Genomic DNA, 15,029 nt, shown 5'->3' with positions numbered 1-15,029 from the left:
GAGTAATAGTCTATATGACCGTTGGAGGTTGTCGGTGAAATATGACCGTTGTGGGGAAGGAAGAGGGGGGCTGGTGTACGGAGAGTATTGATTTGATGAATTTTTATTCTCGCTTTTGGGGTAAATGTTGGGGTTCGGGGTGTCCGGTGTCAGTCACGCAGGCCTCACGTGCTTGTCCCCCCCGGGTGTCCGTTCATTTGACCGTTGGGTTTACATCATCATATTATTGCTTTTGTATTTGTATCATTTTTTCTCCCGCAGACTAAGCAAGGTAAAGTGACACGTGGTGGACAACAAACCGCCATTAAAGATCTAACCAAGCTTTTATAAAGTGAGCTTCGACAAATTAGGTAGGTGGCCGGTGTGGGTCTTTTTTCACTGTTGTTTTAATTGAGTTTTGTACTTTGCTACAACGCCATATACATAATTATGCATGATCGTACCCTTTTTTTTTTTCTTCTTATATAAGTAATCTTGCTTTCACACTTAATTTATATTAGTAATCTTAACCCAATTTGTAGAATCATAATAATAATAAATAAAAATTATGCTTGAAATGACATATCCAAATGTGTAATCTATAAGTGATTTCAATATGAAGAGAAGAAAAAAAAAGAAAGTGATTTGAATTCTCTTAACCTTTCTAGTGGGATCTTCCTAGATAAGCCTAGGTCCTATAGAGTAGGTAGAACGTTATTTGACGAAGTAAGCAAAGAATCCAATTTAGAGGAGCATGAGCATGCAAGGATAGAATGAGTGGTAATCCAATGAGATCGGGCCCACATGGGCTTGAAGAATTGCCATGATGTGTTGGCAGACTCAGAGAGAGCACAAGAAAGTCTACCACGAACGGCTAAACTCCAAGTTTGTGGAAGATTGTAGAAGTTTAGAGAATGTAGTCTATTAAATTCATATTTTCTTTTTAACATGTATTTTTAAAAATACATAATCCGTTATTCCTTTTTGAAATGCATGTACAATTCATATGGTCTAAAATTTATTCCAACACAATTTAGAAGAAAACTTTTTCCATGCAACAATCCTAAGCAACCTTTTATAAGCAGTAATCCCATCAATACGCATCCAAAGGTGTCGTCTCGTGTTATGGGTTACAATTGGCCAACAATTCTAGACAACCCTCACTAATAAGCCTTCTTTTTTTTTTTTTTTTTATAAATAAATAAATACCCTCACTAATAAGAAAATTGGGCTATTAAAAGAGATAGAGAAAGCCAATAATTTTATGCTTTCTAGTAATTTGAGTAGTAGATATGAAAAAGTCCAAATTAAACCCACTTATCAATAGATTAGTGAGCTGCCCCAAAGCTTGCACGCAGCTCTCATGAGCTTGAAACTAAGGAGGATAAGAACTCAAGGAACTTTATCTCAGCACCTCTCTCATAAAGAGTAATGCTAGAAATATGATTCTTGTCTCTCTTTTGTCTCCCTAAAGATGATATATAGCTTATTAAAATTCAATAGTAATCAATTCTAAATCTAATGGTACTTTATAAAGCCACATCAATTCGAGAGACAAGAAAAAGAAAAAAGTCATACTACTAGTATTACACCACACATAGATTATCAAAAGAGTAATATTACACCTACAACTTTTTTACAATTTACTGACATCATAAAAAGTTGTAGGCTGACATTTTTCTAATCAAAAATATTTTTCTCCATAAGTTTTTCTTTCCTTTTTCTTCCCTCATTTTAGCTAACGCATGTGTTTCTTCATTATAATTTAATCCAACCATGAACTCCCATTCTATCCTTATTTACTTGTGACATCTAAAGCTCACTAACAAGTTAACATGATCAGTCACCACATTACCCATGAACAATTAATGAGAAAACAAATATACTGATAAATGATTGTTCTTCTGCCCAGCAAGGTCAGGAATAATTGTGATCATCTCCTTGAACTTCACGTATCTCCCCAAACTCCACAAACCGAAGTGAAACCCCATATTTTAATAGAGTAGAACATTCAAGTGACTAATTTTCTAGAGTATCGGAGTATGTTCACTAAATCGACTCCAAAAACAAAGCTTCTTGTTTGCTCGTCAGCCCAAGTTCGTTCAGCGTCAAACCACTCTCCCCATCACTGAAAGCACGCCTTGGGTATGGCCTCACCTGTACCCTCAATCACGTCAGCATGCATAAATAAGTAGCACAGATTTTTTGGCACTACAATAAATTAACCTTACATCTTTGTATAAATAATAGGAATATTATGCCAACAACCTTTTTACAATTTGTTAACATTTGTCAGCATGTGATTGAAGCTAGGAGTGGTAATTCTAATTTGTTTTCTAGTGTCAAATTCGACTCGTATCAAGGTATGAATATAAGACTATATAGGTCAACCCTAACCCGACTCATTTAATTAAATAAGTCAAAACTCTTCATTCATAATCTACTAATTTCGTGTTGGGCTCATGTCAGGTTTGCAGGTCCGGTCAAAAATTGTCAGCCCTAATTAAAGCTACATCAGCAACTGAAAAATTTAGCATCCTTCAATTACATTCCGACACATGTCAACAAGTTGTAAACTAACTAAAAAAGAGTTAGTCTAACATTTTTTAAATCACAGTTACTAGACGCATATAGGGTTAATTGAAAAAGAGTTGGGTGTACTTACCAATCGGTAACTGCCAGGTTTGACACGTCTACCAATATCTATGAAATCAAAAAGATGCTGCAAAGCAAATAACAGTGCACATTTAGCATAAGAGAAACATAAAGGAGCAAAAAAAATCATTCCTTCGTAAAATTTACCTGCAGCTTGTCCGACTTGAGAAACCGGCGCCCATGGCGGCTACCATCTGGCATCCGTACTAGAAGGGTTACAGCATTTTCATCATCCGATGCTGGTTCCTGAGGCAGGGAAGCTTCTTTTGCAGCTAATTGTCTCTCCAATTCCTGCAAGAGTCATACAAACTGCAGCAGTAAACAACTTGGAACACTATATTCACTCCAAGTCCTTCTAAGTTCAGTAGGCAGCATAAACCATTTCAGGTGTAACTTGTGCCAAAAAAACATTAAGGGGGATGTACTGATATGCAAAACAAGTAGGGTATGCACATACTCCATTATAAAGAGATAATTGCAAGCAAAATTTTAGGAAGAAAAACCTTAAACCATTTGGAATCAAAAAAGAATAAGGGTTTATTAAATAAAATCATCATATCTAACATACTCGCAATCAAATTCATAAAAATTTAGAAACAAGGATTAACTCTCAAACCATAACTTAATCAGAGAACTTCCTAACTCATCAAGAGTTTTTGCTTCCGGGTGCTCCCTTATACAAATGGAATTAATTTCACTATGATTCCACACCGAAGAATAATAATTATTATTATTATTATTATTATTTTATTTTTTTTTTTTTTTTTATGACCAGAAACCCCTCCAACACAAAGCGACTTCGTGTACCCACCCCCGTCGGGTAACCTCAGACCTGTGTAAAGCGCCTCCTCCTTTACACAGATCGAGTAATACTCCAACTTCGCCAGCGAACTAGCCTTAAGGAATTGTTTGCACCCAAGGGGATTCGAACCTTAGAGCTGATGGAAAGCCACCAAGACCAAGGCCCTTACCGCTCGAGCCAACCCCATGGGGTTCCTAAGTATAATTATTATTTAAGTCCTAGCTTACCCATAAAAAAAATTAAAAACTTAAAAAGAGCAATTACTCAGATATCATGAAAAACATTTTTCATTTGCAAAAACATGAAAGAAAGTAGTTAAAGATTGTGAAAAGACGTAAATGGCCATGTTTCCAGGTTAGTTCGCCAAATATACAGGATACTGCTCATTCCAGTATTCAGAAGAAATGAATGTACTCTGTCTCTACCTAACTTAGACCACCAGATACATCTATTTTTACCAAGAAATGGGGGAGTGGGGAAAATTTGGGGGGAGGGAGCTAACATAACCATGTCGTATGGCACAACTCTAACCAAACATAGATCAATTAACAGTACCTGCTCTTCCTCCAATTTTCTACGAGATTCTTCCTCTCTTCGTCTCTCTTCTTCACGAGCAGCTTCTCTAGCTGCTTCCACTTGTAAACGCTGAGCTTCAGCCTCCTCAATGGCCTTCAATTCTTTTTCTCTGTCAGCTTGCAAAGACGCAAGATATTCATCATCCTGCAAGCATCAGACAAATCATAAAGTTAAATCGCACCATTTTTAGTGGCCCAAAACATCAAACCTTTATTTCTGAAGCCCAAAGTAACACCTGTTGTTCCCGTATCATGCGTTGAGCAGCCAGGGAGGGTGATGGCGGGCGAGGCATTCGCTGGGGATAATGGCCCTCAGGTTGCATGAACTGATGAGGTGCATATGCAAAACGATATCCAGTTCCTTCAGGAATTCCACCAAACATAGCAGCCTCCAGCATGACTGCTTCATCATGCTCCTCAGAAGAAATCCCTCCCCACTTGAATTAGGGATAAAAGAAAAGGTGAAAAAATAGTTGATGTAGAACATTTTAGTAACTAAAATTGATCAACTGCAACTCAAAATTCTAATGAGAACTAATGTTACATAAGTAAGATACCTCATCAGGGAAGGCATTTTCACTGTGCTGTGGATGATTACCAATATTATGCCGTCCAGGACTTGATGGTGGGCTACTAGCCTCAACAACTTCAACACCTTTGGCAGAGTCCAGAGATCCAGAAGACATACGTCGGGACCTATGCCTGACAAGAGGCTGCTCCTCCACATCTTCAGCTTCCTCTTGGATGGATGAGCTTCCCGGCTCCAACCTAGAATTATCAAATACCCTTATTATATTTCCTCCCCCCAACAGTAGAAATCACATATTAGGAATAAAGAAGCACATGTGGCTGGTAGAAAAACAAAAGCGACACTGAGTCATAGCAAGAAACCATATAATGTGTGAAAAACTACTACGCAGGAAAGGACATATACCTCCCATTTGATGCAGCTAATTCTTGTAGCTCCACCTCGGCTGGCTCAACTCCTACCTTTGATGCCCCAGCACTTTCCCCTTGCGCACGCAATGCTTTCTCTTGCTCTGCTGTCTGAATTTATTCTATGTTAAACAGGACCAAGATTTCATTTTAAATTCAAACACACACAACGTCACAGAACAGACCTTCAGGGACAATGAAACTGCATGTGCAAGTTCAGGATCTTCCAAGTGAGATTGCCTTGGCAGAGGCTCTGGGTCAGCTAAGTCCTGCATCAAGATATGCATGCATTTAGTACCAACAGAGACACAGAGGACATGCTCACAGGCGCTAAAGGTTTGAGTCACATACATTTTGTGCAGCCTCGACCTCCCTTCTTGAAGCCTCAATGGCAGCTCGAACCATTTCTTCTTCTATGTCATTGCTATAGTCTGGCAAACTCTCAAATTCAGGAGCATTGGGTCCAACATTTCGGCCATGAGAACCATCACCCAAAATATGATCATGTCCTCCATCCCGCAGTCTAGCCTGTGCAGTTGAGGCAGCTGAAATATCCTCATCATCTTCATCATCAATTAAAACAGTCCCATGAATATCTGGACCACGTGCATCCACAGTTCCAGTGACATCCTCAATAGCAGGAGCATGTCCAGAATGACCAGATGGCTGATTGCCATCCTTTACCTCTATGGGAATCTCCCTAACTTCTCTTGGATGTGTCACAAAGGGATCACGGTTAGTAAGATTAGAACTACCATCCAAAAAACTTCTACGGAAGTTTGGATCAAGAATAGAAAATGGATTCATAATTCCAGCTGCAGATAGAAGTGATGAAGGAGGTCCCCGTGGTTCAACTTGATCAATATCCATTAAATCATCTTGTGGAACAGCTACAGACGTCTCATGCATGCTGAACGTGAAAGAATGAATTAAGACATCAATGCTAAATTACGTCGCATAATGCAGAGTGTAATCATTGAAGAATCAGAGTAAGATACTTTAAAAGGATAAATATGACAAGATAAAATCGCATACTTTGCTGATGTGTTTCTTCTATCTCCTTCACTAAAATGTGCATTCACAGCTTCATTGAGATTGCCGCCATGCGCCTGATTGCAAGCAAGATGACAGATGAAGTGGAGGTATAAAAACAAAGAACTCAATTTCAGAGCTAAATACATAAAAGTATGTCAAGCAATTGGTTCAATGAAAATAGCAAAGAAACCTGCTTATAGGATCCAGAAATCAAGTAGATATAAACTACTCTTGTTACAAGCTCATTACTGGATACAATCTCATTACAGGTAGTGGAACTAAGTTTTCTTTCTCACTTTGATACTAATTCAAGCGCGGTATAAACTAATTAAGTTGCTGCATAAAGGATAGCTAGAGGAGATGCCCACTTATGCTCCATGATCAATCGAGTATCGTACACTAAATACTTCTAAATGCAGTGCCTTGATTGCTATTCCCTGTCAATTTAATCCTTGAAGTAATTGTGGGCAAATTCAAAACTCATACAAAATCCAACAATTCATTCATCTTCGACAATGCGATATGTTCGATCCCCATTATCTTGATAGCACTTAAATGCATAAATCACTATTGGAAGGAAATTCATCAAGGACATCTAGGTCAGTCAAAGACAAGAAATTTATCCAAAAAAAATTCTGCACCTTCCACACGCTAAATTGACCGAGTTACCTCAAGTCAATTATCATCAATAAGAGTAGAATACCACCCCCAACAATCTGAAACTTTAATCCAACAAACCATAAAGACTCACAAAAAAAAAAAAAAAAAAAAATCATCTAAAAACCAACTCAAACATCATCGAGCAACAAACAGCACCGGATTACCAGACACTGAGCCCTAATCAAATACCAAACTCAACATTTCCGATTTCCCCACATTCAAACCCGCAAAATTTGGCATTAATTTACAAAAAGAAAGCTCAATCTGACAAATCAATCCCAAAATTTGATCGGCAATTACTGTTCAGAAAGAAAAATCACCTCGAGTTCTTGCACGGCGACCGGCTCCGACGCGCCGGTGATGTTCATAAAGGTCTCGATAGCTTCCTGATTAGGCCTCGCCATTGAAGAAATTTTAGGGGACTCAGATTTTCACAGTTTCTTATTTCTTTTTCTTTTTTCTTTGGTTTCTGGGAGGGGAAGAAAGAGAGATATTTGTGTGGAACAATATAAAGAGGGGCTTTTTTTATATATAGTTTGGGAGTAAAATGATTTAGCAAAATGCTCTTTAAGAACTCTGCTTGATACGGTGAGGTGGAAGCGTGAGCGTGAGCCGTGAGCGTGAGCCGTTGTACTTGTACCTTCTCCAATCTTCTACGCCTCTAGGAGGTTACTAAATGGATCTCTTGCTATATTTTATGTGTTTCATCGGATGGGCATAAATAAATGTTATTCTTTTTCCCCTTTTCCAAGTAATGTTTTATTATGCTTTTTTTTTTTTTTCTTTCTTTCTTTTAAATTTTCTTGAGAAAGTGATAAAATAAAATGGTAATCATTTCTTAGGAACCAAGAAAGACTTTATGAGTAATGCTAGTCTAATCGTGTCAATCAGCCATGGATCAGTTTTTATTTAAAATTAATAATAATGAATGATCGATAATGTCATGCTAGCATAATGAAATAATAACAAAATAAAAGCGTGGTTTTTAATATTACTCAAATTTTATAAACCCTCAAACGGGTTCAAGTAGTTTTCAGAATTTTTTTTTTTTTTTTTTGAAAGATGTCGAGCGAATCTATTATTAGAAAATCAGTTTAAGCATACCGTTCTACAACGATAATATTAGAAATACAATAGGGAGCTTCCTGTATAAGACCATGTTTCACACTGAGGATAGCACTTCCTTCGCTAGGCGTAAGTTATACCACTTAGATGTTAGTCTAACATAAGTAATCTTCCATTTATGCAAGTAATTTAGCACCCCTTGAGCTTCCTCGATTAGGTGTTCATATCAACTTCAGCTTCTGTTATCATTTCTTAGTGCCTGCACTACTTATAAGGCGTTACCTTCCAAAACGACCTTGCAGAAACACAATTCACAACAAAAATTTACACTCAACATCGTCATGGCCTTCGCAATATCAGGCTCAATGATATATCTTTTAGCATTGACAAAGTTACCGGTACTTCTCCCATGCCATCTCTGATCATAACACCAATACTCATCTTTCTTTTAGGTTTTTAATGTTTGATATTAGTTTTCGTTCCCAATTTAGTCAACACTGGAACTTCATAAAAAAATTTAGATATGTTGTGAAACTTTCAGATGGATTTATTTTTTTAATTTATTCTTCGTAATCAAATTATCTTTTAAAATTTTTATATTTATATATATTTTTTTAAGTTAATGTGTTGATGAATATATAAGCATTCTTCATATATTTTAATTTTATAAAATGAATACTTCTCGACAATGTGTTGATGAATATATAAATATTTCAAAATATTAAAATTTGTAGAAAAAAAAAAACTAAAATAAATTAAGATATTAAATGATAATAATCTACTTGATGTCACCTTTACGCCAAGTATGGTAAGAAATAGAGCTTCATTTCAAACATCCTCGTCCTAGGAAAATAAAATGAAGATCACTACTTGATAATTCTAAAATGTGTTCTTAATTGTAAATTAAATCTCAAAACTTTAATTCTATTTAATGTTCATTTAATAGGTTTAAAATTGTTACGAACTAGACTCTCTAAGATATCCAAGGAAATGACGGAAGGGATCTTTCTTAAAGACCCACTATGTGAATTATATATATATATATTTTGACATGTCCACACAAGGGAAGGAAGAGGGGGGATTCGAACTAGTGACTTCCGCTTCATTAGGCGTGGTCCACAGCTGATTGAGCTACCCCTTGGAAACTATATTTTATATTTTTCACATAAACTATTCATAAGAACAATTATATCTTTTTCTAACTGCATTTGTCTATGAGGATTTTATATGTACGATGAAATTGTTTTATAGGCTTTTTAAATTATTAACATATCACCCACTACTCTTACGAATTGGGATCTTCGGCAATACTCATAAAATTACCTATCAAAATATTTTTTTTTAAATCATAGCCATTCATTTTCATCCAACAGCCATCAATTCGCCACATGTCCCACTCAATATAAAATAATAAAATATTATTTAAATTTTAAAAACCCCAGGGGGTGGTTCGGCCACCCCCTAAGCTGAGCTGGGGTGGCTAGGGGAAAAATGGGGTGGCCGAACCACCCCATGAGCCACCCCATTGTTTTTTAATAATTTTTTTATTATTTTATTTTATGTTTATTTTAAAATTTTAAATAATATTTTATTATTTTATATTGAGTGGGACATGTGGCGGGTTGGTGGCTCTTGGATGAAAATGAATGGCCCGGATTTAAAAAAACAAAAAAATTGTGAATAATTTTATGAGTATTGCCGAAGATCCCAATCCGTGAGAGTAGTAGGTGATATGTTAATAATTTAAAAAGCCTATAAAACAATTTCATCATACATATAAAATCCTCATAGACAAATGCAGTTAGAAAAAGATATAATTGTTTTTATGAATAGCCAGGATTTGAAAAAAAATTGATGGACAATTTTATGAGTATCGTCGGGATCCCAATCCCTACTCTCACACAGTTTTTTTGAGTGTTTAAAATAAGGAAACCAGCTAAAACAAAGAAATTTTCGTGGCTTCAAACTGAGCTTATAAGTTCTTGTTGTATGCCTTCGTACTATAATGATCTCTTCATGTAAATTCCAAACTTTTTTTTTTTTTTTTGAATAGAGGCATAGAGCCCTCATGAAATAGCAGGGGTGAAAAGGCAATAACCGCCCGCTATCACACTAATCGTTTTTAGAGATGGTTAGGAAAAATCGATAACTGCTTTTATATATATATATATATATATATGAAACGTTATCATTTTTGTGTTTTAATATATATAAAAATGTATATAAATTTAGATATGTAGTAGGGTATTATCGTATTACCATAAAAACAGTATCATTTTATTTTTTATTGTTAATTTTTTAAAAATATTTTATTTTAAAAAGTGGTTAGCAGTTATTAGGGTTATTAACCGCTAATTGTAACTTTCTTTTTACTCCTATGAAATAGTAAGTTTATCTTCAAATAAAAAATTATAATAAAATAAAAGAAAGAAAGAAAGAAACTTGGTTCAATGGTAGTCCAAGGAAATAGCTGACCACCTTCATAACAGATCTATGAATGTGGCGGACTACCCCTAAAACTGATTGTTAGGGTATCGACAGTTAGGAGTGGCCGAACCACACCTAAAGGCGATTGGGAGGGTTCGGCCACCTCCATAACCAACCTTCGAGGGTGTCCAAGCCAATTTTTTTTCATTTTAATAAAATTTGTATAAAAATATTATTTTGTTACATAGGCATGCCACATGGATTTGTAAGTAAATTTTGAAACCATAGAAATTTATTTTTTCCAAGGTTAAACTATAGAGACCAATTTAACAAATTTTCTTTGAAATAATTTCAAATGTGTTTTTATGTGAATTTATGTCACTTTTTAGTTAAAGGAGACTTCTTAAAGGTCCAAATTATTACTATAATTTTGAAAATTATACGATAAACATTAGGGTGCGTTTGAGATTGCGAATTCACAAGAATAATTTGCATTTTTAAAAGATATCGTAAGGCGTTTGACACTATGATTTAAAAAGCATTTAATTTAAAATAGGAAAAAAAATCTGTGATTTCGATAAGCAGGCTAGGGGTGCTTATTTGAAAATGTGCGAATTTAAACCAAAATTAAGATTTCGCATAACAAATATTTGATAAAAAAATATTTTTTTAACATGTTTTATCAAACGCTTTACAATTTTAAAAAGTAGCGATTTAAAAAACATAATTTTTAAAATCGCACTTATTGAAACTACAATCCCAAATAGACTTTAATATGGCTGATATTTTAAAGTTGAATTAACATTGACATTATTCTCTATAGAGTATAAGATAATTATTTCTAAAATTTATATATAATAGTATAATTCTTCATTTATTCACTTTTTATCACCTTACCGAAATATTTTGTAAATTTTTATTTTCTTTGTTGTCCGTAGAGGTTTGTTGATTCCTTAAATTCTGTGGTCGTTGACCGAATCGTTCTTCTATTGGATGAGTGTTTGACTGACCCAGATTAATACTCGCATCATTTCCTAACGTGAGGAAGTGGGTAACCAGATGGTTACCATTACCAACCCACCATTGAATTTGGCTTTATTGTTGGAAAATATTTTTCGGTATACATATTTTCCCATTAACTCTTAAGAAAAATTTATATGACAGGTCTATATTTTAGTCATGGGTGGAACTAGAACTTTTTGTTTGGAGGGGGCAAAATTTAATTTTTAGAAGTCTACTTTTTTTAAACAAAAATTTATTTTTTTGGGGACCACCCTATGTCTTGGGGGCTGGCCCCAAGCCAAAGGGTGATTCCGCCCCAATTTTAGTGATTGGACAATTAGTGGTTTGTGGTTAAGTGGTCTAAAACAAATTTTCATGAGATTGGACACGTACTAAGTCATGAATTCAACTCTCTGCAAGTGAGAATCACTTACACAAGCCTGATTATTATTAGTCGCATTGGAAATCATTAATATTTTTGTGAGGCTGAGTTAGGCTATAGCTCAATTGATCTTAAGAGAGTAAATGTGGTTTTCGTTGTCTAGGCCCCTCTATAGCAATTCCCAACGGGCAAATAATACCATGGTTACCCTCAGATAGAATAGTTACAATTAATCACCCATCTTCTACCCTTTATATCATATTATATATTTATATTAATGATTAGGATGGTAAGTGTCACATAAACTGTTTAACCGCCTAGGCGATTAACCGGTGGTTAGCGGTTAGTAGAGTTATTAACAACTAATCGCTTTTAAAAAGAAAAAAAAGAAAGAAAAAAAAAACGATGTTGTTTCTATGGTAATACGATAATATCTTACTACATACTACATACTACATACGATATCGTTTTTAGATTTTTATACTTTTTTATATATATATTTAAAATTTTAAGCACAACAACGACATTGTTTTATATATATATATATATATATATATATATATATATATGGTTAGTAGTTTTGAAAAAGCATAAAACCGCTAATAATAACTACATAAGTGGTTAGCGGTTTTTCCTAATTGTCTTCAAAAGCGGTTAGCAGTTAATGCAGTTAGCCGACAATTATTAACCACCCGTCTTATGTAATGTATTCTATCACTAATGTTTGACACAACAAATTTATGAAAATACTTTTTTGGTATCTTAAGATGGTCCAACTTGCACCTTTTTTTTTTTTTTTCTTCACAAAATTACTTTATAGGGTGAAAGACTGGGACTAAATCTATAATCTTATATGGACAGAAATTTCCTCCACATTGATTTGGAGGAAATATCCTCAAACTCTTTTTTTTTTTGAAGAAAAATAGCAGTATGCTTCTCATTAGATAATCAAATAAACTGAAGAAGATTGCTCCAGTAAAACAGTTTCTTGAATACACTCAAGAAAATCCTCAACCCACGTTCTATCCATTAGATTGGTCGCTGCAAGCTTAGCCAAGCTATGAGCTGCATAGTTCCCTTCCCTTTTCACATTCTCCATCCTCTGTTGTGAGAAAGCCTGGATTCCCTCTTTTATATCTTCCATCACATGCCCATCCTTGCAGCAACTTTTTTTCCAAAGACTTCACAGCATCCACCATGACCTTGGCGTCTCCCTCTAGATGAACCTTCGGGAAACCCATCTCCACACATAAATAGATCGCCATCAAAGCCGCATTTGCTTTAGCTGTTGTCGGAGTGAGAAAACCACATTGAGGTCTGCTTCGTGCCACTTTCACACGCCCATTATGATCACGAACAATCACTCCAAAGCCCATCCTACCAGTCGTCTTGTCCAAAGCCGTATCCCAGTTTGCTTTCACACACCCATGTCCAGGAGCTTCCCACTACACTAGGCTTAGGGCTGCCACAACTTCTCTATCCACCGCCCCAACAACCTGCGCTTATTTATATTCCTCAATGGCACGTGATGTCCTTTGCACAAGTTCACGAGGGTGTGAACTAACTCCCCCATGTAGCACGTTGTTCCTCCTCAACCAAATGTGTCGTACAATCCCCACAAACTGGATGATATCCCCCTTCGTACACGCACTAAAAATTCCCTCTACCACTTGCATGAACTCAAGACCGGAAAAACTGCATTTTTTGATATTAATCCTACCCATGCTCCACACATCTCTGGCAAATGGACACTACCAAAGGATATGAAAGCTTGTCTCGATTTCCATTCCACAAAAGGACACAAAAGATCGGTGATGATTTTCCTTTTACACAAGTTTTCACGTGTAAGGAGGCTATTGTGGCACGCCTTCCATAAGAAATTTTTTCTGCGTAAGGAATCGGCAACGCCCACAGTGTTCCCCACACCTCTCGTGTACTCATTTGATAGGAGCACACAAGTTTTCACATGTAAGGAGGCTATCGTGGCACGCCCTCCATAAGAAATTTTTCTGCATTAGGAACCAGCAACGCCCATAGTGTTCTCCACACCTCTCGTATACTCACTTGATAGGAGCTTCCCGCCAAAGATTGGGCAACAAGGTCTTGTTGAATATAATAAGCACTCCGAACCAAAAATATACAATTTGCTGTCCCTCTCCAAATAAGAACATCCCATTGATTGGTACAACTAAGTGGGAGTGATTGAATCAATTGGGTTTCCTCCTTAGTATAACAATTCCAGCAGCTGAGGATTCCATCATTTCATATTTTCATTAATAAGCTCACTAACTTTGGCATCCGGGTTAAGCAACCAAGGAGAAGATAAAATCCGAAAAGAAGGTTGTTAAGGAAACCACCTATCTTTCCAAATCCGAGCCGAAGATCCATTACCCACACGCCATACCAAACCCTCTTTAACAATGTCACAAGAGCTATGAATACTCCTCCAAGCAAAAGAAGAACGATGTCCCACTCGTGCCTCAAGGATTGATCCTCCCGGATAATACTTAGCCTCCATAATTCTTACAAGTAAGCTTTTAGGTTGATACAATAGATGCCAAAATTGTTTTGCCAAGAGTGCTTTATTGAAACTATAAAATTCACGAAACTGTAGATTTTGATTTTTCCATTCACCCCCAACTCATCCAATGTATCTTCGAATCATTTTTTTGGTGTCCCCACCAAAATCTTTGCATTTGTGAGTTAATCTCCGAACACAACGTCTTCAGAAGAAGAAAAACGCTCATGCTATATGTTGGTATCGCCTGGATCACTGCTTTGATCAAAATTTCCTTCCCCTCTTGGGAAAGGAATTTTAACTTCAAATCCTGCAACCTTTTTCACACCCTATCAATAATACTCCTAAAAGCTACAATCTGTGATTTCCCCACCAAGGCTAGAAGACCCAAATACATGTCATATCTTTGGGTAGCTTGGATTCCAGATCTCTCCAACAAATCAACTCTGTCCCCTTGGGTCGTATTTTTACTGAAGAAAATGGAAGTTTTATTATTATTAAGTCTCTGCCCCGAAGCTGCCTCATACATCCGTAAAATATTTGTCAAACACTCCCATTTAGCAAGATTAGACAGACAAAAGAGTAAGCTACTGTCCACGAAAAAAAGATGGCTTATACGCGGGCCCTTTTTTGAAGTAGGGACCCCCGTCAAGCTACCTTCTTCCGTGACTTTGCTCAACAATGTACTTAACCATTCCGCACAGATAAGAAACAAATAGGGGGAGATAGGATCCCCTTGCCTCAATCCCCTCTCCGGCTTTATGAGCCCACAAGTTTGGCCATGTAAAATAGTGCCAAGTGTTTGTAAACATTTAAAACGTCAGTCTAAGTTAGAAAACTACTATTAATGACCTTAAAAATTTAATGTTCGTTTTAAATGTTTATAGACACTTAACACTATTTTAACTGGGTTGTAGGATATTTCCTCAAGCCTGGTTTGGCAAAAATTTCTTTCCATCTTATATTGTAAGCCTTAATTTGTAATAATTACCA

The 15,029-nt window shown here is 36.0% G+C and overlaps 1 protein-coding gene across 1 annotated transcript; it reads right to left on the bottom strand.

Annotated features, from left to right (window-relative positions):
- Positions 1-1,802: 1,802 nt before the first annotated feature.
- Positions 1,803-7,198, bottom strand: LOC132175227 (plant UBX domain-containing protein 8-like). Its single transcript, XM_059587096.1, has 11 exons — positions 6,963-7,198; positions 5,983-6,056; positions 5,299-5,857; positions 5,133-5,216; positions 4,946-5,058; positions 4,569-4,779; positions 4,248-4,448; positions 3,992-4,156; positions 2,782-2,925; positions 2,645-2,701; positions 1,803-2,136 (listed from the first exon to the last, which is right to left on the bottom strand). The coding sequence occupies exons 1-11, from the start codon at positions 7,044-7,046 to the stop codon at positions 2,029-2,031; spliced, it is 1,800 nt and encodes a 599-aa protein (XP_059443079.1). The 5' UTR covers positions 7,047-7,198; the 3' UTR covers positions 1,803-2,028.
- Positions 7,199-15,029: the final 7,831 nt, after the last annotated feature.

This window comes from Corylus avellana, chromosome ca3, assembly GCF_901000735.1.
Source record: "Corylus avellana chromosome ca3, CavTom2PMs-1.0".
Lineage (NCBI taxonomy): Eukaryota > Viridiplantae > Streptophyta > Magnoliopsida > Fagales > Betulaceae > Corylus > Corylus avellana.
The sequence above is the reverse complement of the archived record's forward strand: the minus strand, read 5'-3'. Positions and strand labels throughout refer to the sequence as shown.

Coding starts and splice junctions, on each gene's coding strand:
- LOC132175227 (XM_059587096.1), bottom strand. CDS start 7,046: ATGGCGAGGCCTAATCAGGAAGCTATCGAGACCTTTATGAACATCACC. Junction 4,449..4,568: donor AAAATGCCTTCCCTGATGAG/GTATCTTACTTA, acceptor CCCTAATTCAAG/TGGGGAGGGATTTCTTCTGA. Junction 2,702..2,781: donor TCAAGTCGGACAAGCTGCAG/GTAAATTTTACG, acceptor TTTGCTTTGCAG/CATCTTTTTGATTTCATAGA.